This window comes from Poecilia reticulata, chromosome 8 (genome assembly GCF_904066995.2).
Source record: "Poecilia reticulata chromosome 8, P_reticulata-male-v2, whole genome shotgun sequence".
Lineage (NCBI taxonomy): Eukaryota > Metazoa > Chordata > Actinopteri > Cyprinodontiformes > Poeciliidae > Poecilia > Poecilia reticulata.
This window is the reverse complement of record NC_088837.1, coordinates 14,104,844-14,131,767: the sequence shown is the minus strand read 5'-3', so window position 1 is coordinate 14,131,767 and position 26,924 is coordinate 14,104,844. Positions and strand designations below refer to the sequence as shown.

The window sequence follows — 26,924 nt, the reverse complement described above, 5'->3', positions numbered from 1 at the left end:
GTTGGCTAATGTCAGCACTTTGTCAGTTTGTCAGATAACTCCCACATAGCCCATATTGTAACTTTTCTTTCTTTTCCCACATTTTGCCTGGTTTCAACTATAAACCTTAGTTTATAGTATTTTATTTAATTGGACAAACCAATGTCCAATGTGAAAGGATAATAATGCATAATTCTCAAAAATGTTTATACATATATAAACTCTGTAATCTGGGGAATTAGGATAAGTGTGGAGCTGTACGTCTCTACAAATTTTGTATATCTGCTGAATGACCTTTCTCACCATTCTTCTTTGCAAAAGTATTGTCACAGATTCTTGACTTGATTTAGGTCTTGACTTCGGCTGGGCCATTCTAACACATAAAATGTGTTAGTATTAATTACAAAGTGGGATATGTCAGTATTAATTATATATATATGTTCATATAATCTTTCGTCTTTCTCTGTTGAAAACTGAACTGGTAGAACTGGAGAACAGAACCACACTCAGGAAGGAAGGTGCTCCGTCAAATGAATCTCCTCTGGACGGCCCAGTAAAGGAGCGCGGCCATTTTTTGGGAGCGAGGAGCCATCTCCCTGGTGAGTACCATGGCAACAGCCAACATAGGCCCCAACTTTCCGAAATGTTCTTTTCAAGCTCCCAATCTAAAGTGGCAGGCCAGTTTTTTGTTTTTTTTTGTTATGGGCCTTCTATTGCTTTCAGTCTCTCCAGCCCATTCTTCTTTTTTTCCTTTTTTTTCCCTTGCCTGCATGACATGGCCCCAGCCTTGTTCACCAGCCCATCGAGGCTGTGAGAAGACTGCTGAGGGTGAGTGTCCGTGGGAAAATGTTGCCAGACAACACACTGGTATGTGACAGTCAGGCCAGGCTAATGTCTGTGTGGGACAAAATAGGAAAACATTACCATGGACGGAGCAACTCAGGCCAACTTTTTTGAATGGGTAGTTCTTATTACTGCTAAATTATGTTTTGTTCATTATTGGTCTTCTTTTTCAAAGATTCTCTGTGGAAATCTTAAATAAATCCCAATTAGCTAAGCTTTGATAAAGAATGTGGGCTGATTCATGTTTCTATTTTATGATTACAATGGTTGTGTTCATACTTTGCATAGTCACACCTAACCTTTGTTATAAGAAACCTGATCTGTTATATTTAAAGTGGTCTTCATGCTTTATTAAGGTTTACCAAAGTTTATTTTCTATACTTGGTCTTTTTCACTTCTGCTTTTTTTGATAGTTTGCAGTGCAATTTGTGCTTCTAAAATGAAAAAACTGCATATAAACTGCTTTTGATTTTTACCTATGTTTGATATTGGAGGAAAAAAAATCTGAGAGTGGAAATACTTTGACAGTAGATATTTTAGGAACAAGCAGAGTATAGTATATATTAGATTGTTTTGTAGAATATTAACATACATAATGTTGTACATTAATATCCATATTTCTGACCTTGACAGTCACCTGATGATTGAACAATATCTCAGATATCCATAAATCAACAAAACTGCTTAAAATCCTTTTACATTACTATAAATTAGGACAAAAACAATAAAATATCTTGGTTTTATGGTTTATTACATTCATGAAACTGTGTTTACCAGGACGCCTTTAAGGTGCAAGTCAACCATTACATTGTTGCTGAAATAACATAACTTCAAAGGAATTGGAAGGTATGTTCACATCACAAACATGCTGAATAATTTACAGGTCGTACAACCTGAGTACTTAACACATGCAAGAGGAAACCTCTTTACTACGTCAACAGAGAGCCACCTTGTGGATAAAAGATGAAGTACACAGAGGAAGAAAATCCAACAAACTCCAGTGTTTCTTATGTTATGGATATTTTAAAAAGACACACGCAGAAAAGCTTATGACTGAGCATAAAACAAAAAAATATATATAGAACAGATTCCCTGTTTAAGTAATTATTTACCTGCATTAAGCTAAATTCATAATGAAGCTTGATGTGTTCCCTCGCTTCACCTTTCTAACGTGAACCCATCAACGTCTGCAGCCAGCTGAGGTGGCGGGACACTTTTTGGAAGATGTAGCCTTTGGTGCAGTCAGCCCCTTCTGGCTGACTCACCACCCCCGTGAGAAACAACACATCCCTGTACATTGTGAGCAAGGGGCTGCCCGAGCTCATGGCGCAGTCGGCATTGGCCCGGGCAGCGGTGCAGCCCATTTTATTGGTCATCAGGTTGGGGTACGTTTCCATGCACTGAGGCAGCTTATTGTACACCAGCTGGTTTATAGTGAGCCGGTCCTGTGTGGATTCCTTCCAGCCGGTGACAACAGCCGGCAAATCTCCAGACATTAAAATGCTCTCTGCGAAGTCTTTCTCTGGCAGACAGGCCGCGACAACATCTGGCTTAAAGGTTATGCGGTCGCGGAGCTCGATCACAGCCAGGTCATTTTCAGGACGGTCTCTGACGTAACGAGGATGGACGTGAATTAGCTTCACATACAGCGTCTGCTCTCCGTCTTCAAAGTTGCTGCTGCTGCGCTTTCCTGACGAGACAACGGAATGGACAACATCGGTTTTTGGTGTTGTGCAAAGCACCAAATTCAATGCAGCGTTAATGTTCACTACACTTACCAACTGCAACCTTGAAGGAGGTGTATTTGTTGGCGCACTGAGCTGAAGTCAAGACGAGGTCCTCCTTCAGAATTACTCCACTACAGAAGCCATCTGACTCTGAACTTTTCAAGAGAGCCTGGTAAGAAGATCGAGATACTGTGTGAACACAAAAAGGGCATCTACAGGAGTTTGTGCAAGGTGGTATATTAGAGTAGGCTCCCCTTACCTGCCAAGGACACTCGGATGGCGTACAATGAATTCCATCAAAGTTACTGGTAGAAAGACGTGACTGTCTGTCCTTCCACTGAGACAGACTGTTCACCTGACCACACGGGTGTCTGACTAACAAGGGAAGATGGTTCTGATTAGATTAGATTAGTAGCTTCTGTTGGTCTTACACTCTTACACGTATTTTAAGGAAGCACCTCATACACACTGTTTTCTTGTGCGACATGAAAATCTACGAAAGATTTACAAAGTTCTCAGGAACACAAATGTGGACCTCTGAAGGTTTGGTTTATCTTTAGGTACAATTTCCAGATGTCTACAGGTACCACATTTCTCACTTCAAACGATTACAGTGATCCCTTGTTTTTCGCGGGGGTTGCGTTCCTAAAATAACCCTCAGAATCCGCGAAGTAGTTACCTTTAGTTTTTACAATTATTATACAGCATAAAAAAAACTATATTGAGAAGCTTGTGGAAGGAAACCCAAAACATTTGAGCCAAGACATACAGGTTAAAAGTTTAATTGGATTTAATGCCTAACAATGTTAATAAATTCTTTGTTAAAACAAAGTGTATCTGCTTTTGTCTCCCACACAAAGTGGACTGATAGGTTAATTTACTGACAGTCAATTTATCCAAAATACATTTTAGGTGAAAATAGATTACTCAAGTAAGTATAACCTATGGTAAATAAGTAGGAAGCTTAACTTTGTCTTAGTTGCAAAAAAAATGCACACAAGGAATAACCAACAATATACCTGCAGCTTCACACTTGACCTTGTCTTTGACCCTCCAGCCTCGGGCACAGGAACACTCGTAGGACGTGTAGCCTGGTTTGCAAAACTGTGAGCAGCCCTTGTCCTTTTCCAGTGTGCAAAGAGTCTCATCTGGTTTGCAGAATGTAGCAGAGTGTGCACACTAATGTGTATGTAATAAACAAACAGCAGTTTTTTTACATGAGGCCAACAACAGATCTGTACCTTTTTCACAGTGGACTCCCGTGAAACCCGATTTGCAGACGCAGTCATAGCCTCCAACACTGTCGGAGCACATGGCTCCATTCTTGCAGGGGTTTTCAGCACACTGGTCTCCATCTACACAGAGAACACGTTTGTGAGAAGAGGCAGCGCATTGTTGAACAGGAGGTTCTTTATTGCAACTTACCGATGTAGACAGACCAGAAAATGTCCTGGAAGAAAAAATTGCACATGATGAGCAATTTTGATGAGCGCGTGAAAGGTCTTATCTGTCAGTTCTTAGAATGAGGACGCTTAGAGAAATTTAAAATGAAGGGACTACACAGCAAGCTAACCGTGCGATACGAGTCCTGGAAATACTTCCTGGCTTCCTCATAGGTGCACACCCTCTCCATGCAAGCCTGCTCCAAGGTGGAGGCTCCAGCATTTCTCTTCTGACGGGAGATCAGCGAGGTGGCCTGCTGCTTCTCCAGAAATACTGAGGGAACAGTGACTTTACTCAGCATGGCCAATTCGTGTATAGAGCCAGTAAGCTTCTTTGGAAATTAGCACATTTTTGGAAAGGAAAGATTCACATTCTATAATTATTGTATTGTAGAACAGTTCGTGAACATTACAAATAGAGGGCAAACAGTCCATCTGATTCTAGTTCTTTAAAATATTTTTAAAATATTTGTTTATCTCAGCTATAGCCGTTCTGCATTTACTTCTAAATAGCATCTAAAAACCCTATTTATTATTGTTATTATGTTATAAAACAGCTGAAACATGTTGAGACATGTATATGGGGTGAATCAGGCTGTGGCAGGGTGAAAGAGGGTAAGTTTTTGTTCATAAATATAACATTTTAAGAGTATCTATGCTTCTGTTTACTTAATGCCTTTCACAGATCAGTGCTACAGATGCTGCCATTTTGTATTTATTCTGACCCACTCTTGAGGCTTACAGCACCATCTGGTACTTGAGGTGGCCTTTCTCACCTGTCTGGTGGGTCTGAATGGCTGTCACTGCCCCGGCAAGGAGACAGAGGACTGCAGCGTATGTAGTGGAAGAACACATAGCGACAACCCAGACGTCCGACGTGTCGGTACCCCAGGGATTGATGTGCAATCCTGGAAACACAACAAGAGGATTTACAGCTATGATGGTGAATGCAAAGAAAAAATAATCTGTTTGTCTATCCATCATTGATCTGCCATCCGTCTATTCATACGTACATACATCCTTACAGATTACCCATTATAAAATCATTTTACGCAAATTCATAGTGATCCGTTGTATTTAGACTTTAACAGTTGCATAAAAACAAATTAAACGAAATCTGAGGAAAAGGGTTTAATTTATTAGAAATACTATGTTAGTGATTTCATTTTTTTAAACTTTGCAAGTTTCATTCAAGTTCATTCAATTTGATGTTTTTATCCACATTTCATGGAAATATTTAATGCTAGAAATTTGACCTCAGATCTTTTGCATACAGATGTTGATGAGAGACATCTGACATGATTCAGCATCCCATTGAAGGGCTTCCATGATTGTGACGCTTTATTTTATTATATATTCTGAAACAAATAACTCTGTCCATGTCTCACTCATTGCGTAAATACAGTATGTTTTACACTAAGAAGGCTTAGAAGACAGTCAAAAATACATATTTTTGTTGTAAATATCTTTTTCATCAAGCAGCTTTCTGCAGTGCGACACAAAATCTGCACAGGTTCTTTGTTTTTAGTCATTTATTGCGCGATTTTAGGGGGAAAGCCCCTGCGATTTAAAATAAATATCTCTAGCTTGTTTTTGATAGGGCGGGTTAGTCTAGCAGGCCGAAAACCGTTTAACATTGCCGACAATGATGACAATAAAAAGCGAACAAGATACTCGATACTTACTTGGAGAAACAAAATCAATCAGTGACCTGCTTCTTTCCCCCCCTGGTTCTGGAAAAAAAACCAGGAACCCACCGGACGGATTCGGGCCTGTCCGTCCAAAATAACGGGCTCTGGTCACATCCCAGACATCCGCCTTCCTCTGTTTACTGTTTGTAGTGCTTGTAATGACAAAGAGACGCCAGTAGAGGACACTGTTACACAGTGTTGAGACAGGCGGAGCCATGACAGAATCTGACGCGATTAAGAAGTTACAATGAACATTAATGTAAACGATGTTACCATTTAAATGTGCCACATGGGGTAGTTTTGTTCTTCATAGAGACCAAGAAGCTCGTCAGAGTTGGTAGATGGATAATTCCACAGCAATAATCAATGAAAACATGTTGAAAACAAATTAGCAAAAAATAATTAGCTTAATTTCCGTTTTTAGTCCAATCATCAACAATGTGCTTCCAAATATTGAATGCAGGTTGAAGTTTGCTGACGACCTAATGTCTTTGTGAGGTCATCATACCTCACAAAGACAACAACACTAAAATACTGTATACAGTGTCTTTGAGGTCGTCATACCTCACAAAGACAACAACACTAAAACACTGTATACAGTGTCTTTGAGATCATCATACCTCACAAAGACAACAACACTAAAATACTGTATACAGTGTCTTTGAGGTCGTCATACCTCACAAAGACAACAACACTAAAACACTGTATACAGTGTCTTTGAGGTCATCATACCTCAAAAAGACAACAACACTAAAACACTATACAATGTCTTTGAGGTCATCATACCTCAAAAAGACAACAACACTAAAACACTATACAATGTCTTTGAGGTCATCATACCTCACAAAGACAACAACACTAAAAAACTGTATACAGTGTCTTTGAGGTCATCATACCTCACAAAGACAACAACACTAAAAAACTGTATACAGTGTCTTTGAGGTCATCATACCTCACAAAGACAACAACACTAAAAAACTGTATACAATGTCTTTGAGGTCATCATACCTCAAAAAGACATTAGAATGTGATATGACTGTATGTTATTTTCAGAACATCAAACATACAGTCTATTTGTTCAACAGTCTAGATTTAAAGACCAAACATACTTAATTCAGAGCTGATGTGAGAATCAAAGATTCTTATTTGAAATGTTTTGCAGGTGGAGATTTCAATGTAATTACTGCATGTTTGGACATTTGTGCTAACACCCACTAATCATTAATATGAAGTGTACGCAAGACTGGTCCAGGAAAGTCACAGACTTTGCGGATTAAATCTATAGCAGCATATCTGCAGAGGTGGCTCAGAATCACCTAGTGGTAGTCAACATGGCATCTGTAGCATATGCTAGCAGAGGGTAGGGAAAATAAACTGCCATTGCTGTTATTAGCAGAAAATACACTAACCTCCATAATGAGAATTTTTGTGTGGAAATGCTATGAGCAGTTAATATGTTACCAGTGGTAGGCTGTAGCAAGCGTGATTTCAGTTTGGATCATTTTAGGAAATGTTCTCACTGTAACAACAAGGATACTGCTATGAAGGAGATACATTTGTTACCACAATTAATTACACAGTCGCTATTTTGTTTACTTTTAGTTTTTGCAGTAAGCGTTCTTATCTTCAGTGATGCGCAACACTGTGTGTGGTTGTTGGTTTGGTCACGTGGTGTGGTTCTATGCTTTTTGACCAGTCGTTCAAATGAAATAAAAAAATATATATTTAAAAGATGAACGAAACAGGGATTATACATTTTCCATAATCAAACAATCAACCTTTTTTTTACAACTAACTATTAATGTTTGAAAAAAAAAAAAAATATATATATATATATATATATATATATATATATATATATATATATATATATATATATATATATATATATATACCGAGCTAAGATCCTGTGGGACTTCCAGATCCAGACAGACAAGATGGTAATGGCGAACCAACCGGACATTGTGGTGGTGGATAAAGAACAGAGGAAAGCCGTTGTGGTGGATGTAGCAATACCAAGTGACTACAACATCAGGAAAAAGGAGCATGAGAAATTGGAGAAATACCAGGGCCTCAGGGAGGAACTGGAAAAGACCTGGGAGGTGAAGACCACAGTGGTGCCTGTGGTCATCGGGGCCCTCAGGGCAGTCACCCCCAAACTGGAGCAGTGGCTCAAACAGATCCCAGGAACAACATCAGACATCTCAGTCCAGAAATGTGCAGTTCTAGGCACAGCCAAGATACTGCGCAGAACCCTCAAGCTCCCAGGCCTCAGAGGATGAAGCTCACCGGAGCTCAGAGGATGAAAGAGACCACCCGCGGAGGGTGGTCTGTTTCACCCTCCGCGGGTGAGAAGGGAATATATATATATATATATATATATATATATATATATATATATATATATATATATATATATATATATATATATATATATATATCATAACTTTGCATCACAGCCAGTTTGCTAAATAGTGGAGCAGCTTAGGATCTCACCACTACCAACCAGTCAGTTTTTAAATACTTTTGAAAAAATAACATATCCTTAAATTTGAATAGTTCTTCTTTTTGTGCAATGGTCTCTGAAACCTGGATGAATTTATTCAAGAAACTTGAAATTTGTAACCATCCATCCATCCATCTTCTTACACCCTTGTCCCTCAGTGGGGTCGGGAGGGGTGCTGGTGCCTATCTCCAGCTAACGTACCGGGCGAGAGGCGGGGTCACCCTGGACAGGTCGCCAGTCTGTCGCAGGGCAACACAGAGACACACAGGACACACAACCATGCACACACACACTCACACCTAGGGGCAATTTGGAGAGGCCAATTAACCTGACAGTCATGTTTTTGGACTGTGGGAGGAAACCGGAGAACCCGGAGAAAACCCACGCATGCACAGGGAGAACATGCACATCGGGAACAGAAAAAACAACATGCAAAAAAGAAACAATAACATATCATTTTACATATGTAAAATTACTTATTTATGATGCTGTGGTATAGACACTGTTTCAGTTAACTATGTTTTCAAACTAAACCTTTTGACTATTAAGATAGAAAAATGTTTACCAAAATATACAGCTTAACCCTTTCATGCATGAATTATGATCTTTGTGTCAAGATTTTTTTTCCTTTTTTTATTTTCTTAAGGCATAAAAAAAGGTAGGAAAAAAATTATAAAAAAAATTTTAATTACATTTATTTATTTATTTTTTGGTGAGCAATTGTAATTTTCTCCAAATACAAAGTTGTTATTTGAAAAATACATCAGTAGCATTGTTCTTTAGGGGTTATCTGATGTCACAATATTTTTTTTTACCTGCAAGAGTCGTCTACAGTAGAAGGAGGGACCGGGTTGGTTGGCGTGCTTTTTTTGTCTGTCGGCCATATTGGATTTAACAAAAAATATTTCTTGCATTTGCAGCTGGTTGCCAATAGTTTATGGTGTATTTTATGATGCATTAGTGTCCACTTCAGTGGTCTGTGTGCACTTATAACATAAAAATCCACAAGAAGCACAAGAAAATTGCTTTTAGGCAGCTGTCCACTGTAGTGGCCACTATGCATGGAAGAGTTAATTCTTAAACACAAGATATACATAAGGAAAACCTGTTTTGAAGGCATTCAAAATTCAGCCTCTCTGATTTCAATTTAGAGTACACAATGACATCTACATGCTAACAATAAAGGAAAACAGAAATCTCTTCATACAGAAAAATAATACACCAAACATTGTCCATTGCTGCTATAACCTTCAGCAGTGTGATCACTCTCTCGTGATTCAGTGTGTACATCTGATCAGCTAAAACTGGGTGTGATCAGCTGTGATCAATACAAGAACTGTATAGCTACAAACAAATGCACAGCAGCCTGGAAACAACACAAAGCAAATTCAGGCTCTTCACAAATCAGATCAGGAGGGAAAATCTGAGTGAACAAAATGATCAGCTAGAAGCTGTTGAGAACTTGTTTTATAGGCAGCTCACTTCTAGTGTCAGGAAATCAAATCTATAGTTGTGGTAAGAATAGTATTTTTAATTAATTTTTAAGAATTATCATCCGAGGATGCTTTAGAGTTATTAAATATTTGATATCAGACTCTGAAACAATGATTAAACCCATCCAACAGTAAATGTTTCTGAAACTGGACCATATATGGAGCCAGAGTCCCTTTTTAGTGGTCATATTTTAATAAGACTGTTTGCAAGAGCAATGCAATTTACACGCAGGGCCGTGGGGGCTTTGGTCTTAGAAGCAACCGTGTTAAATGTCTCCATCTCCCCAGTCTAATAACAAAGGGATAATAGGAGCCTGCTCAGACCAGCTGGTCCCTGGTGCTGGACGGGGATAGGAGCTGAAGTGGCCAGAGGAGGGAGAACAACCAAATGCTGGTGTGTGGAGGAGACAAAGAGCATGTTTAAGAATGAAGAGCTGCAGCTGGATGCATAAGTGATTAACGTAATAATTTCTCTGGTGAATCGAATCTTAGGATAAATCCATAACTGTGGCTCAGTAGAGATTTGTGCAACAGATATCTCTCCATGAACACATGTTGCACAGACTGTAGCTTTGTACATGCGCGCTGGCAGGTATATTTGGTGGTGTACATAGGCTGGCTTGCAGTGTGCATCGGTGGAAAGCACCACCAACCATCTGATCCATCTCTTTCAGACTGTTTATGTTTTATTCAACATTACCCTCTCATATTCTCTCTCTCTCTCTCTCTCTCTCTCTCTCTCTCTCTCTTTCATTGTAGCTCCCATTAATTCCCTCTGCACTCATTATTTTTTGAGTGCCAGCTCTAAATTGCAGGGCAGCACTAAGGAAAGAGCACATCATTGCACATGTCTAGCCTGCTCTTCTTCAGTCCAGTTTTATAAGCACACAAAACAAACACCCCAGGGGGTCATCACACACGATATCAGTAGTTAATGTCACCTCATTCTCGACAATTTACAGATAAATTAATCAGGGTGAAAACGAAATACCTGGAGTTCCCCACGCAACCATACTTTATGTTTGATCTAAATGTTGTTTAGATTTAAAAAAAAAACGGCCCCAGACACGCCTCCACATAGACTTTGAATGTGAAACCAGGCGTGCCTGGCGCTTAAAACGCGTTTTGACCCAGAAGAGGGTTCCATTGGTGTGAACGCATCATTAGGCATTTTTTGTGGTGTTTTGTGTGTGAGTTTACGTATTTATATCTTATCTAGGTAGGTGTGTACATGCATGTGTGTATGTATTATTTATATCTGGTTCAGAAACTATTTTTGATTTAGAAGAGATACAGGAAATGGGAAGATTGTTCATATCATGAACTACAGGATGGAAAAGTGCCAATGTATGATTAAATAAGTCAAACTTTGTCATAATCCTCTTCAGACTCACAGCCACCAAACAAGTGGTGTATTTTCATGTATTTGAGTTTGTAAGTTTGGTGATAGTAGAACTTTCACATTTTCTAAGTAAGGATACTTAGAAATGTATCTAAGTATCTATGCTTGGAAAATGTGAAAGTTCTACTTTTTATTATGTTTTATTTTTTTATTGGTGAAATGTCTATCTGAAGTAACAAAAAAAAAGATCAATTCATCATCATTACATTTTCAGCAATAAGGCAATTCAAAGCCTAGAAGAAAAATAAAACAATAAACAAGCTAAAAAAAACATTACATTGCAGAAGCAAAAAAAAAAAAAAAAGGAACAGGGTGCAGAGTAAACCAGAACCAGAAGACCTGAGTGGTCTGGATGGTCGATACAACAGCAGCGACAGGTGACAGAGGGTTTGTTAAGAAGGTGCATGACGGCGTCTTCAACTTCAGTTCCACAGCACAAAGCAAACTGCAGCAGACCCATACAGTATAGGCGTTTGTTTGCTTACTCATAAGCCAACTGGAGCTTCTCCATGACCTTGACATAAAACATCTGGGCAGCAGTTCTATAATCCTTAATGACTGATGTGTGAGCTTTCTTGGGTACCATGAAGCAGGAAGTCTTCCCTAACAATGGAACCTTATTCTGGGTCGAGCTAAGGTTGAAGAGGTGTTGCAGAAGTGCTCAGCACAGGCCTTCAGCTCTGGTTCAGCTGCCTCTTCACCTGACGTCTAGATTCAGAAAAGTAAGACAGAGAGGCAAAGGGAGCAGTAGCATCTCCTGATTTTGTTGAAGACAAACTTGTGGTAGATGGAAGCAGGAAAGGAGTAGGAGTACATGATGAGTACTTGATGAGCTTGTTTCATCTGTTGAAGAATGTGTTCAGCTCATTTGATGAACATACATCTTCAGATCCTCCTTTTGCTCTCCAGGGTTAGGGTTTCCTTTACACTGTCTCTAATCATGACTTTGAGATGCTTCTGCTGCTCCTCGGTCACTCTCTGCTGTCTCGCTCTCTGAAGTTCTCTTTTTTAAATGTTTACCTTAGCTCACAAAGGGTTTGTTATTAGGGAAGTGACTCACTGTTCTGGTGGGACTATAGACCTGTTGCCCTGACATCCCACAACATGAAGGTCTTGGAGAGACTCCTGTTGGCCCACTCGGGTAAGGAAACACTCACATCTGTGAGTGTTTCCCGTACCCTTGAAGCTTGAGCTTATTCTGAAGTACTCTTTTCTCTTTTTCCAGTTTCTGGAGGAGATTTCTGAGAGTAGATTGTCTTTTTAAAAGAGATTCATTCTCTTCTTCTTTCTGCTTAAGACATGTCTCCAGGATCTCCAACCTTTTCTGCCATGTCTTTTTCATCCTAAATTCGATCATTTCTTTGTTCACTTCTGTTTTAGTTTTCAATCTATATTCAAATTCACTTTCTAACACTCTGATCTTCGCTTGCAGTTCCTCAGTGGTTGGACCACTGGTTCTTTCCTGCAGCTGCTTTAGAGGGACACTGCTCAGTCTCCTTAACTGTACTGAGAGCCGATGGCTTTCTCGACGATACATTCCCTTTTCATTCTCAATGACTTTCTGCCTCTTCTGAAAATACTCGATTTCTTGAGTGAGGTCCTTCATTTTGTTTCTCATGCTGTCTTCATTCTTTCTGAATTCTTTGATCGTCTTTTCAGCTGCCTGAAGTTTATCTTTAAGATATTTTACATGTACTTTCAACTCTTCAGCCTCCCTTTCAGCTTGCTGGTGCATGAAATGCAATTCCCGTTTTTGTGAAGTGTTTTCTCTGGATAGTTTTGAGGAAATATCTTCATATTTCTGTCTAAGCTCCAATAAGTCTTTATTAACAGTTTCAAGCTCTATTTTCTTTTGGGCGAGTTTGTTTTGTAGTTCCGCTCTTTCATTTAGACACTCTGTGCGTAACGCCATCTGGACATCTAGTTCACTGTTAAAACTGTTGATTTCTTGCTTCATCTCCTCAGTCTCATTTTTGTAACGCTGTCCAGTGTGCATTTCCAAATTAAGTTTGTGCTGAAGTTCTGCTAATTCGTTTTGATATTTGTTCATCGACTCATTTCGTTCATTCAAGGATCGAGTAAATCTTTCGGTGTTTTTCTTTATCACTTCATCTTTTCTTTCTAGTTGAAGCTGAAGATTGTTCATGGTCTCTTTAGCTTTGCTTAGCGGTGCTAACTCTTGGGCCAAGGCTCGGTCAGCGTGCAGCTGCTGTCTCCTAGAGGAGAGCTCCAGACGCAGATCACTGATGACCCTATCACTGGAAAGAATTTTATGCTCTGCCTTCTTTAGAGCATCCTCTTTCTCCTTTAATTTCTCTTCCAAATGTTTGCGTGTGGCCAAAGTGCTGCTGAGACGTTCCTTGAATTTGCCCAAAGCATACATTACCTGTTCAACCACAGGTAGTATGGTTGTGTCTTTTAAGGGTATTGCATCTCCCTCAATAGCTGCAACACAGTTCAGAAGTTCTGTGTGAATCTTATGATATTTCTGTTGATTTTGTTTCAACTCCTCTTGCAGCTTTCCCTCTGCAAGCTGGCATGCCTCTTGAAGAACCAGTTGGTTCTCTCCCAGTGAAAGAATTGTTTGCTCTTTCTTTTTCACAAGACTCTTCAGGAACGTGATTTCGTCTTTCTGCAGATCCATACTCTTGTTATTATCCATCTCCTTCTTCTTTATGTCTTGTAGGTAAGTCTCTTGTCTCTCTGCGTTTGTGTCTTGAGCAGCCTTCTTGTCTTTCAGTTTGGCTACAGCCTTTTCGAGTTCTGCATTTTTACATTTGAGCTCCTCTGCCTTTTCTTCTGCTCTTGTTCGTCCATCTTCTGCCTCTTTTCTCTCCTGTTGGGCTATGTTACTCTCTTGTTTAAGGCTTAGTATTTTCTCATTGAAACTGGAACACTTCCCCTGAAGTTCAAAAACTTTCATGCGCAGCTCAGCCTCTGACCTTTCCAATTCTGCGATTCTACCACTGTTTGTCTCACTGACCCCTCTATGGTTTCTGTTTGCCAATTCACTTCTTAGCTGTTGCTCCACTCTTATATCATCCAAATGTATTTTTGTTAACTCCTTAACCTGAGACTCCAGTGCTGCATTTCGCTCTTTCAAAGTGCTGAGAGAGGTAGTTATGATTTCAGACCCACCCGCTGCTCTCTGGCTCTCATTGCTTTCCTCTATCTCTAAAGAAGAGGCTTGTTTTGGTGCAAATGACATCCCCGTACTACCCGATCCGATGTTTTCCCTACTAACAGCCCTTTCTCTTTGAACTGGACTAATATTGACCCATATTTTCTGAAATCTGTCCAGCTTCCTCTTCACAATCTCCATTTCTTTGCTTAGGTTAGATATCTCATTATGAAGAAACTGGCCGGGTCGGGGTTCTTCATCTGTGTTGCTGCTGGTATCTGTAAATGAATTCAGCACAGATTGCCATTGACCATCTCTGTCCAACTGTGACTCTGCAGGATTGTGTCTCTCCAAATGGTTAGTTTTATGCCTTGCCCCTAAGTCATGTGTTTTCTGTTCAGTCTTGTCGTCTTCCTCTTTGGGTTTCAGTCGTCTGTGACCTTTTGGAATGTAGAACTCCTTTATATGCCCTTCTTTCTGCATGTTCTTGACATCCAAATTTTCCTCCATGAGGTCTTTTACTCTCATCTCAAGATGGTTAAATGCTGTGGTCAATGGTTCCACTTCGCAAGGTTTCACTTTCATTTTATGTTTCCACTTCTCCAAGTCTTTAAAGGCCAAAATTAGACCTTTAGTACCAGCCGTATAATTTCTCAAAATATCTGAGACCTTCTGGACTTCTTTGTGTTTTTCCTTGATCATAACTTTGGCATGATACAGTGCCTGCTCTGCGTTGTTTGCCCTCTGTTCTGCATCTTCTAGCTGAAACTGAAGGAAGCAAATGACTTTGCCTTTCTTCCCTTTTGTTTCCTGCTGTTCAAAGGCTTGCACATTTTTCTCAATTCGCTTAGTGTAGTACTCCACTTTCTCACAGAGGACGTCAATTGTTTTATCCCGGTCTTCGATGGCCTGATGCAAGACACCAACAGAGCTGCCCTTCATGTCAATTATTGCCAATTGTAGATCGTGTTTCAGTTCAAAGATTATTCTCTGTTGCTCAAAAATCACGTGTTCCTTCTCATGGAGCATTTTCTTACATTCCTGCACTCTTTCACTGGCATCAGCTGCAATTTCATCAAACTTTTCAGTCATTGAGTAAATATCTTTTTTCAAGTTTCTGAATTTATCTTCTGCTGCATCCTTCTCTGTCCTTAGCCAGTCCAAAGTTTGATCAGTTTCTAGGATCTGGCCCTTTACGTAATTTAACTTCAGTATTATCCTTTCTCTTTCCACTTCTGATTCCTGAAGAAGGTTTATCAGCTGTACTTTGTCATTTTGTAGTTCTTTATTTTTACTTTCAGTTTTCTGAAGTTTATCTGAACATTCCTCAAGCTCCTTCTTGTTATTCCTAAGCAACCTTCCGCTCTTAGCATTTAGGTCGTCACCATAGATTCTGAAGCTGTCTTTGAGATCCAAATTAGCCGCCCTCAGTCTTTTAATTTCTCTTTGTAGCTTCCTGACCTCTTCCTCTGTTTCAAAAATTGTCTGTTCATATTGTCTTACCTCCTGTTTCAGCGTACTGATCTTAGTGTCTGCTTCCTGCAGCTCAGTGGCCAGCTGCTTTCTTTTGCTTTTCTCTCGGTCAATTTTCCCTATTGACTTGATCAATTCTGCCTGTTCGCTTTCTAGCTGTTCTTTGAGCTCACCAGTCTCGAAATCAGCGACATGTTGGCTCCTCTCTGCTGCAGAATACCTTTGAAGTCGTTGCTCCAGCATCTCCACTTTTGCAAGAAGTTTGACTTCAGTTTTAACTTGCTCTTCACCAACTTTCTCAAGGAGGCTTTGTGTTTCACAAACTTCATAATTCTTTATCCGTAGCAGAGCCTGGAATACATGGAAAATATGTATGATTTTGTTTGGAGCTTTACCTTCAATGTCCCACTCTTTGGTGGAAATAAACATGTCCACAATCATGTCTACTTTGTCTTTTTTCAAGTTGCGAAGAACCGCTGGGTCAAGGGACAAAACTCTGTCCCATTCAAAAATAGCTTCCATCCTGACAAGTCTTGTCGATGCTAAGATTTATTTGTACGAGAAACTACAACTGAGCAGATTAGTTACTGAATCAGTTGGGGTATGTGAACAGATATAGAGAAACACAGCAAATTTACTCACCAGTTGTAAGGACAATAAATCTCAAAGAACAGTCATAAAAAAATAGAAAGATAATAACCTTCTGTTTCGTTGTTGGACTTGCTGTCTCAGTTGTTGACCAAAACCTGTCTATGTCAAATCACGTTTCTATAAGGTTTTCCCTTTACTATATAGCTCACTTTTACTGTTGGCAAGCTCCAACAGTAAAATACTACAAAATAAGTAAATACGGCTAATATTTTATGTCGACTTTTGAAAAATCGGTCTGAATTAAATTTTTTTTTTATTTGTTCAAAAAAATTCCATGAGATCAGTGATGATGTCATCAGTGGCCTTTGATGTTGCCTATTGACTAATATTCTCCACCTCTGAATTCCATTACATGTAATTTTTTCCCCTTTCTAGTGTTCAAAGCTGGAATGGGTGAGAGTCACATGAAAAAAAAGAAAAAAACCCCGAAAATGTAACTGCAAAAATTTTGCCAACTTCAACAAGCCTATGTAAGAGACAAAGTAAAATGGGCCAAGTAAAATAAGATAAAAAAACAATGATAGTATGACCATAATTACTTAAATTTGGGATTTTCACGAGGTGGGTGTAGGTTGCAATAACTAACAATGGATAAAAAAAATGCAAAAGTCAATCTAACTAGAATTGAAGTGTGTAAATATTTTTATATTTCTTTATTTTTTGCAGTTTCACCTTTTAAATAAAGCAGTCAGCGATTTTAGTTGAAAGAATCCAAACAGTTTAAATTTACAATATTCCTCACTCTTTTAAAAAAGGCAAACAGATGATAATAACAAAAATTTTACTCCTGCCTGGAAGTTTTCTGAGCAAGATAAATTCATGCTGCCACCTGTCCACCTCACCTTTAGGCAGGAGGCTGCTTACAATTAGCACTTTCTGTTTATTATGTACTGTTTGACATGCAGATTAGTTACTGAATCAGTAACTAATATGCTGCTCTTTGACATTGGTTAACGTTTATATTAAGAATGAAGACATTGGGATCAGACTTATTTTGCCTACCAGCCTGATGAAGCATCTAGAGCTGAATGAACTTTTCATAGTTCTTCCAATTTGACCTCAAATTTTTACTTGTGAAGTTTAAATTTGATCCTATTTTTTTAAAGTGTTTTTTTATGGAAACTTATTAAAGCCTAGCTGTGAAATCTCTGCAGGTTCACTGTGCTGCTGCCATGGATTCCTAGCTTTAGTTTTTACCCTCAGACAGGACTTTGCATTTTCTTTCATACAGAATTATTGCTTTGTCCGAGTTTTGTTTTTTCTTAATTTTGTAATATAAACTTTCTGCTTTTGCTCCTTACAAATGATTTTTTTAATCTAATTTTTCTACAATATTATAAAATGTATTCCCCCTTCACAGATTCAAAATGTTTGTCACACTTAAATGTTTCCGATCACCAAACAAAATTTAATGAAACACAAAGACAATCCAAGTAACAACAAAAAAATTTTTTTAATTTGATTATTATTTATCAGGATAAAAGCTGGCATAACCTTACATATGTGAAATATGTTTCACATATGGAAATATGTTTCACATGTTCCCACATGTGAAAATATAATTTCTCCCTAAACTGAATAATTTCTCACATTTTTTGGAGCAAAACCAGTTACTGTCAGCTAATATTTTACTATCTTGCACGAGTCGTTTACATCATGTTGGGGAATTTTTTCACATTGGGATCTGGTTGACATCAAGCCACAGAATCTCAATTGAATTGAAGATTGGACTTTGACTAGGTCACTCTAGTCCTGAATCAACAAAGTCACTGACCTTCCTGAGAGTGCTCTCTGTTTCTGTGCCTTTGTGTTTCAGCTCTACCTGGCTGCCGCAGGTGAAACGTACTGGAGCTCGTCAGCCACCTCATAAAGAGCTTCATGCTTCAGATGCCAGATCCCTTTCGACCTTGGGTCTTGATCTGATGTGATCTTGTCTGACTGTTTGTGGGAACTTAAGTGGTTGTGCTGTGAGCATATTGGGAGGGATCTAGTGTTTTTTTAATTTTTTTATCTCTTTCTCACTGTTTATTTAATGTCACATGCTGTTTTTATTTTAATTATGTAAAGCACTTTGAAAGGCCTTGCTGCTGAAATGTGCTATACAAATAAAATTTGATTGATTGATTGATAGTGTTTAACTAAAGTTGTGATTTTCCGTTCACAGTGGAAGCCTGTAGGGATTCTCTGCCAATTTTGTTTCTCTCCTTTTGTGTTAATCCAGGGACTTCAGGTTTTGTATTTTCTTTTAGTTCTTCTTTAGAAAGTGGTTGTTTTATTTTATAGTTAAAAGTGTTTGTTTTATTTTATAGTTAAAATGGGTTTTTTGTTTGTTGTTTTGGCCTTGGAGACCCTGAAGCTTAAAGCTCCCCTGTGTTTTCTGTCTCCAGTGGTTGTTATTTTACCAGAATTGTAAAATAAACTATAGTTTTGTTACTGACAGCTGTTCAGATTACTGATTTTTATGTTAAACCCAGTGCCAGAACTTACCTGAGGGGTTTTAGGGTGGGGTTGTAACAGTCCCAAACATTCACACTATGATGACCATCAAATTTGAAATCTGTATGATTTTCTTTCTCTAAAATTCGTCCAATCATATCTGTTAGGATCCTGAAACATATTTCTTGTCTTATAAGGTGATAAATTTAAAACTGTATGTGGTATTTAATCCAGTTTTCTTTGTCAGATATTAAAATTGATTTGAAAACATTTCAGTGTAAGAAAATGAAATCATAAAAGCTTTTTGAAAGTACTGTAGCTTCATCAACTTTTATCATATTAATGCATTCTTCAATGCATTGTTTGCATTTTATAAATGTTTTAAGTATTTTTGCTATTTTGCTAAATCTTGTCCATCATGACACGCTAGCGGCCATCTCAATGGGTTTTTATTTGGTTAAATATAGGTAAAAAAAAAAACTGATTGGAGGTTTCATGTGTTCCCAGTGCTTAGCTGTAATACCTGCTATTTTCTATCTCTGCCTTATCACCACCTTCCGGCTTGCAGTTCAGCACCACCATCTGGTTTGATTTTTACAATGGAGTTCTGTTGTTCTTTAACAACATTAGCCCCACAATAGTCACCGAATTGTTCTCAATTTCCTCTGTATAGTACCTCACCTGCTTCATAAGCATCTTAATTTTATTGGCTCATGCTCTTTGATGGTAGTAATGTGATTTTTTTTAATCCAAGTCCAGCTGAGCTAAACTCAGACGTAGCCTGAGGTTTTGAGTCATCTGCTAGTAAGAACTCGTAGAACAATTTTCTTTCCTCTCCTCAGTTTGAGTTTTTTGTTGGGTGAGTGAGTTTGAAACTTGATTTTTATTTGTAAACTTGAGGATTGAAACCTTTCCTGGTCTTTTGTCGTCTGGCCCATGACCCTAATGAAGGCCACAAGCTGAAGCAAATTGATAAACTATCTCGGCAGGATTTGGTTTTGTTTTGTAGATTTTATTGAACATATAGCGACTTCATTATCCAAAAGGACAACAGACTGGCTTAAAGCTTTTAGCTTTGAAATGGACAGCATTTATGTCACTCACTGGAAAAAAAAAATCACATTCTCCTGTTGAGACCTAATAAGGAAGTAAGGAAGTGTTTTTTTTGTCAACAGACACAATATTTTACAATTTATCAGTTTTTAAATTGAGATGTGTGAGTAATTTTGTGCTCTAGTCAAGATTAAAATTAAGTTGAAATTCTAAAAAACACATTCTGTCTTCTTACAACTGCTTCTTCAATTAGTGACATTTATTGAGTTATGACTTAGAAGAGTCCTCCTTTAAGTATCAAGACAACAGCAGATTTTGTAGGATGTAGGATGATGATATGAAGGGAGAAAAGTATTGTACTCAAATCTAATTCAGAACTATTGAACGCTGTAGGAAAGAGAATTTGACCTCTTTTTCCTGCCTAATGAAAGGAAAAGGTCATTTTTTGCAGGGTGATCCTCTAAACAGTGTAGCGTGAGCTCAATCTATTGCACTTGAAGGCACAATGCTAGGAGAAACCACTTAATGCAGGTTATTATATTACAGTCTGCATGTACATGCACTGCAATAACCTGCCTTCTGGAAGCTATGTCATTAATCATGTTTCTCTTTTTATTCTCCCACAATGTGGAAATTGCTGAGAAAGTTCCAGTTTCTTCAGTCTTGACATTCACAAAATTAGTTTTGTTTACAGAATAAGACAGGTAGAAAAAAAAATCAATTACAGAAATTTCCACTATTGATACTGTGTCTCATCTTCCCTGGATCCATACTGGTAAAGAACAACATATACATGAGGTTTTCTTAAAGCCTGCAGACTGATTTCTAAGTGAAGACCTGCTCATCAGTTCTAATAATTCAGAACTGATGATTTATGTTTAGCTACCATAGATAACGCATTTAAGTTTTGACTGCTTGAATGACATCTGTGTTAACTGTTCTGCAAAAGAGAGAGCAAAATGTGTCAAACCAGTGAGAAAGGGTTAACACGTTTCCAAGAGGTGAGTGCGTCTCAGTTCTTTTAAGCAGGTCAAAGCAATCAGGAAAAACTGTATTGTTGGTACATGGGATTTACAGCGTGGATGTCTCAGTCAGGATTATTTTGGACCAATCTGGGTCACGCAAGGTTAGGTATTTGCTTACAGCAAGTCCCAGTTCGATACCAAGTTTATAAAATCCGTTCCATGTATATGCTTGAAACCCAGAAGCTCTATGTATTCAGAGGAAACAATCTCACCTTCTTGTTTTTCTTGAACAGCAGCAGGTAATTTAACCCAAGTAGAGTTTAACATGCTAAACACACAAAGGTAATGTTCTGAAAACACGTCACTAAATCAGGCATAATTTTATCATATTTAAAAAAACATATATGTATATCTGACCTGACAGATCTTGTTGATGAATTAAGTGCAGTTTTCTAATGTGCTAGGCTAATGCTAACATGCTTCATCTCTGTTTTGATATATCTCTTTCTTGAACTTCAACCCCTGTCTGTTCTTTATGTGCGGAAAAAAGTGAAATAGACCCCATAGCATTAAAAAACAAAAATCATCAATAACTGATCATTTTAGTATCTCCTACATTTATTATAGCTCTCTAAGAAATTTGACAACAATGATGAATTACAATGGAGGGGTGTATCATCATGACTTCCTTGATTTCCTTTTCTGGTTGTGTGACCAACTCTACATACAAATTCGACTGCATGTTTAGAAAAATAAACATCAGAACAAATTTTAATAATAAGAGCCCGATCTCTTCTTTCTCCTTTCCTAATTACAAATCCCAGAGTTTAGTTACAATAAATGCGACATTCAGTGAAGCTTCTTATTTATTCTCTTCTTTTCTACTTCTGCTTTTCCCCAGTCATTTTATTGAGCTTTTGAAAACAACAAATGCATTTAGTTTGATTTCCCTGCCTGATATCTGGCAGCTGCAGACCAAACTCCAGGCTATTTCCACTGAACTCGTCCAGGTGGATGTTAAGCTCTCCTTCCACTAGAAAATATTGTGCTTCTCCTCCTCCTGCATCTCATTTACTGTAGCTGCAGTGAACTGTGAGCAGCTGGTCGAGTCTCACCTGTGAATGGCAGAAAAAAGGTTGCAGAAATTGAATAATAGCTGCCCTAATATTTGAAAATATGCATTAAAAAAATCTTGATAAAAACCCTTTGTCTGTTCATTGCTCTCCTTACATGCATTTTTATAGATTAGTTTTATATGCTGTGTCCTTCATACATGGCAACCAAAGGGAAGCTTTCAGCCTGGGAAAACACAAAAAAATGGGTATGCACATCCCTTCAAGGGTCTTTTACAGTTCAAGAATCACTTTTTATTCTGTTCCACATTTCCCCGTAATCAATTCACGTCATCTGGCCATATTTTATTTAACACATAATTGTGGTACTCTCCATCCGACGTCCCCTGCAGCTCATTTGTTCCCATGAAGGAAGAAAGAATTAGGAGCATGTGCCTCCTCTCTCCTTCACTCACTACTTCCCATGTCTGAAGCACGTGGCTGAAACAGGCCATCCATTATTGGACAGGTTCTGTAATCAATTCTTCATTTCGCACAGCGGCAGGCTCATAAAGGATCAAGATGTCATGAAATAACCATCACACATGTAAAATGAACATTTCTCCTTTTTTTAATATGCTTTCCACTGGTGTGACACATTTTCTTCCATAAAGCAAACTTTTTACTCCACTTTCCCTGTGCAAAACAGTTTGAACTCATCAGCCCTCAAGTCCTTATCACAGCCCCGTCCCAACTTTTATTACATACGGAGGAGAAAATTAAAATCTGGCTCTGTTTCTTTAGACCCGGGGGAGACGCAGTGTAGACCCTGATTGTGCTGAAGAGGCTCCTATAGAGAGCAGAGACTCAGCTGACAGCGCTCTAAATGGACATGTTTGACCGTGCACATTGCCAAGGCTGCTTTGAGAGCTACTCTGTGCACAAGTGGCAAATCCTGAAAGTCTAAGGCTGTCTGGACTGTAAATCATTGCATAATAAGTAATGAGTGCTAGGCACTGGCAAAAAGAAATTAGTTATATGGCATATAAATTAGTTATGTGGTATGGATGCGGGAGGTGAAAACAATACAGAAATGTTGGAAATCATTTATTCTACCTTCAATTCAACAATTTATGAATGCTCCTTTTTCATAATATGCATTTTGGAAACATCAGTACACTAAAACCATAACCGCTCTGTGAAAGGCAAACTGAGAGGATTTCATGGTTGAAAGTGTCACAGATTCAAGCTGTTATTTTCAACCGTAAGGTTTTTATGCCACATTATCCAAAACAGAAAACAGCATATTTATAATGATTAATGTTTGAAAGTAATGTTGCAGTACCTCAGAGATCCACACTGGGCCCACTGCGTTTAAGTTTGTAATTAGTTAAATGGAGTTAACGACTTACATGCAAAAAACAACTGGCAGATTGAAAACACAAACAGGAAGGACGCATTTGTTTAGTTTTTAATTTTAGATGGCTTTGCAGAACAAATTTAAAATTGCCAACACACTACCAGTTGATACATTATGAAGTCTTAAGGAATTGAATATAGCTTAGAAAATATGTCAGCATCACCGCTGTTTTCCCCTGGAAATGTCCTGGTTCAAGTTTCCTGCAGTTTCTAAAACATGAAAAGTCACCAGTTGTGACAGAAATGTTTTCTACAGAACAGTGGACTTCAAAAGATTTCAGGCACAACAGTTAATGGACAGGAGGAGATACTGCTTATCATCCTTTTGTCATATTTCCCCATAAAATTGTGCCATAAGTAACACTGAAACTCCAAAAATCTGAACTGCTTCCTGGCAACACAATAAGTAATACAGATAGCATTTAACTGGTACTATCCATCCCATAATTATGAAGTCGGTTACTGCTGCTTAGTTAGGTCAGAATGCATGAAAAACACTGTAATGTCGTGTAGTAATGAGAACCCAAAAGCAAGAGAAAGCAGGCGACTGGCTGCAGAGAAAACAAAGTGCTTGAGTTCAGGGAAATAAAGCCCAAAAACATACAAAAGTCCAAACAGAAGCAGCAGGGGGAAAACAACACAGGACAACACAGGAAGCATTAATGGGACTGACAGATGGCAAACTAGGAATGAATATAGAGAAGAAGACAAAGAAGATATGGCAGGCACAGAATAAACAGGGAGGAATAATGAACAGGGACACTGATAGCTGGGACAAGTGGGTTTTAGAGGGTGGATGGCAATAAATGGACCAAGGAAGAATAGATTATTAAACCATAATAGCAAATCAGGACCCAATGCAAGACATGGTGTACCGAACGAACACGACAAAACTACACAATGAACAGAAGTTCCTTCTTCTGTTGAAGCATAAAAAGGGAAAGCCAAAAACCATTCCAGCAGGGAATACAATTCAGGTTGATTGCCATCCTGTGAACCATAGATCCAACTGTTGAAAGTGACCTGAAGATCACAAGATCTGATAAGAAAGCTTGGGAGGATCTACCATCAGGGGCCTGAAGGATGGCACAGAGACATACTCAACAAAAGGGTGTGATGCTGAAGTTGCAATTGGGCCAATTGGGTCATTTTGAACCATCTAATGAAACACAGCGGCCTGGACAGGTGATCAAGCTTCAATTCTCTCTCAGATTTAAACAGGTACTCGACTCCATCTGTGACCTGAAAAGACAGATTGTCCTTTAACCTACGGAAGTTGTCACAGAAGGAGCCGGTCCCCAAGCCCCTTGGAGAGCACATGCAGTTAAAGAGACAGCGCACATGTAAGAAGTTCAAACAGGAGCAATTAGTACAGGTAATGAGTGGAAGGTAGGAGGATTTCGGGCTGTGAAAGCCAGAATCCTTAAAGGTTGACAGCTGACCAAAATGTTATCCACAGGTGTTTAAATATTTAGTTACGTCTGTGTTTCTGGTTTTTGTCATTTCTTTATTGTTTATTTAATTAATTTCATACTCATTGTGTGCTACCTAATTGGCTTATTATTATTTTAGGCATTCAGATTCATATCTAAGGTTTCAGATGAGGTTTTCCTTCAGTTTATCTTTCACCTGCACTCAGGTTGTCCAGCAGTTTTCCATCATCTCATCCCTGAGCTGCTTCTACTTTCCTCTGATTAGCTCCACTGGTTTTCTTTATTACTTCCACCTCTCTCACTATTGAAACTCTCTGGTTTGCTTTTTCCCAAATGGTTCCTTCTGTGACAACTTCTGTAATTCGTTGTAATTTCCTCATTTTTATCTTGCAGTAGTTCGACATTAACCAATGGGTTATTCATTTATTATTTACTAAACATTACATCATGAACTTCCCAAATTCTTGCCTTAATTTTGTTCCAATTTTTCATACGACAGCAAATCAATTTCTTAAAAATCATACAATTTGATTAATGGAATTAAAAAAATAGATTCAGCCTCTCAAAGTTGAAGTGAAAACTACAGACCACTTCATTCTTTGGGAGTGAGGAAACATGAAATATTGAGAGTGTGTCAAATACTTATTTCCCCTCACTGTTTCAAATAATCCACTACTGAGATGCCATATCTAAACCTTTAAATAAAAGCTGAAATAAAGCTGTTTTTGCTGCACTTGCTTCCCCTTGTAGAAACTATACTGCTCAAAAAAATAAAGGGAACACTTCAGTGTTCACTTAAATGTTAAAGTGTTCCCTTTATTTTTTTGAGCAGTGTATATTTTGCAGAAACCTCGGCGTTGCTCACTTTTTCAAGTTGCAAACCCACTGACCTATTCTAAAGTTCGGCTCAAATAAACTGTGAATGACCCCAAAATGAAATCTTTTTCACTTGTCTGCACAACAACAATGATTGAAGCCGGTGTAGGCTGAAAAAGGGAACAAGTGGGGCAAGAAAAACACATTTTATTTCACATCAACGGCAGCATAACGGTCCTGAGACCATTATGTACCGATTCTTACTGCAGCAGTCAAATGTGACTATTGCTCTTCAGGACAAGTAAATTGTCTGCCTGTGAAATAGATTGCATTCAGCAACACAAACTGCTGTAATTGCTGTGGGAGGTTACATTAGACCTGTGACCACGAGAACAAAAAGGCCCTTTGGATGTTGACCTTTACTGTCCCCACTGTTTCTTTCTGATTTGACGCAGAAATGTGTTACATTATATTACGTGGCCATACAGCAGCCTGAGCAGTAGGGAAGAGTCTCTTCAAGTCTCAACAAGAATAGCCGTTGAAGCACCAAATGATGAAAAAACATTTTTTTCTCATCTATAAAATGCCTTCATTTAATTAGCTGTTTTAATGGAGTGTAGTTCGGTTTCAGAATTAGCATTTTACATGGTGCCAATTTCAAGAATGTGCTCTGCTGCTTTCTCTCATCAGACGGTAAGTAAAGACACCAAATGTTAAATTATTCACGTCACGCAGTTTTTTTTAAGTGCTGATTGTTTGTGCTATTTACACGCAGTCTTTCAAAACAAACCTTTTGAACATTGTCATATTTTCCTCATGACTCTACCACAAGCTGTCTGGGATTTTAGGTGATGGATAATTCGCATGTTTGTGGAGGTAGAAAAAAAATTGAAAATGTTCAACATTTTTAATGAATACATATTTATAAAGTGTGGCAGGTGTCAATCTTTGTTAAAATAAAAAAAAACATTTGGGCTATGTCTGCACCGTCTTATCTGGAAACCAAAATTCTTACCCACTTAAGTAGCTTAAGATTTTTTAGACAATCATGCAATAGATTCTTATTTGGATTTGCCTCTGGACTTTGACTGCACCGTCCTAACCCATCTTTAACATGGTTTCTTCAAGTATAGACCAGTACAAGCATCATTCATCTTCCAGTTCCCTCTGACCAGCTCCCCTGTCTCTGCTACAGAAAGGTAACCCATATCTCTATGTCACAGTGGCAGTGGTGTGTTCAGGACGCCATTTTAATTTTTCACCACATGCTGCATTTTACCTGTTGTGTCAGTCTTCAAATGGGACTTCTCAGGGCCTTCGTTCAACTGTTATTTCTTTTTGTTCCACCACTCTTTCATGAATGCAGATAAAACATTGCTTGATGGGATTTTACGTCTTAACCCTGCTTTGAACTTCTCCTCT

The 26,924-nt window shown here is 38.5% G+C and overlaps 2 protein-coding genes across 2 annotated transcripts; both read right to left on the bottom strand.

Annotated features, from left to right (window-relative positions):
• Positions 1–1,556: 1,556 nt before the first annotated feature.
• On the bottom strand, positions 1,557–6,008 carry proza (protein Z, vitamin K-dependent plasma glycoprotein a). The gene is made up of 10 exons (XM_008416731.3): positions 5,956–6,008; positions 5,677–5,834; positions 4,768–4,899; positions 4,123–4,265; positions 3,975–3,999; positions 3,791–3,904; positions 3,569–3,697; positions 2,809–2,924; positions 2,601–2,718; positions 1,557–2,512 (listed from the first exon to the last, which is right to left on the bottom strand). The coding sequence occupies exons 1-10, from the start codon at positions 5,991–5,993 to the stop codon at positions 1,989–1,991; spliced, it is 1,497 nt and encodes a 498-aa protein (XP_008414953.2). The 5' UTR covers positions 5,994–6,008; the 3' UTR covers positions 1,557–1,988.
• A 3,313-nt stretch (positions 6,009–9,321) lies between these two features.
• Positions 9,322–14,746, bottom strand: LOC103469201 (centrosomal protein of 290 kDa-like). Its single transcript, XM_008416730.3, has one exon. The coding sequence runs from the start codon at positions 14,730–14,732 to the stop codon at positions 12,237–12,239; it is 2,496 nt and encodes an 831-aa protein (XP_008414952.2). The 5' UTR covers positions 14,733–14,746; the 3' UTR covers positions 9,322–12,236.
• Between the last annotated feature and the right edge of the window lie 12,178 nt (positions 14,747–26,924).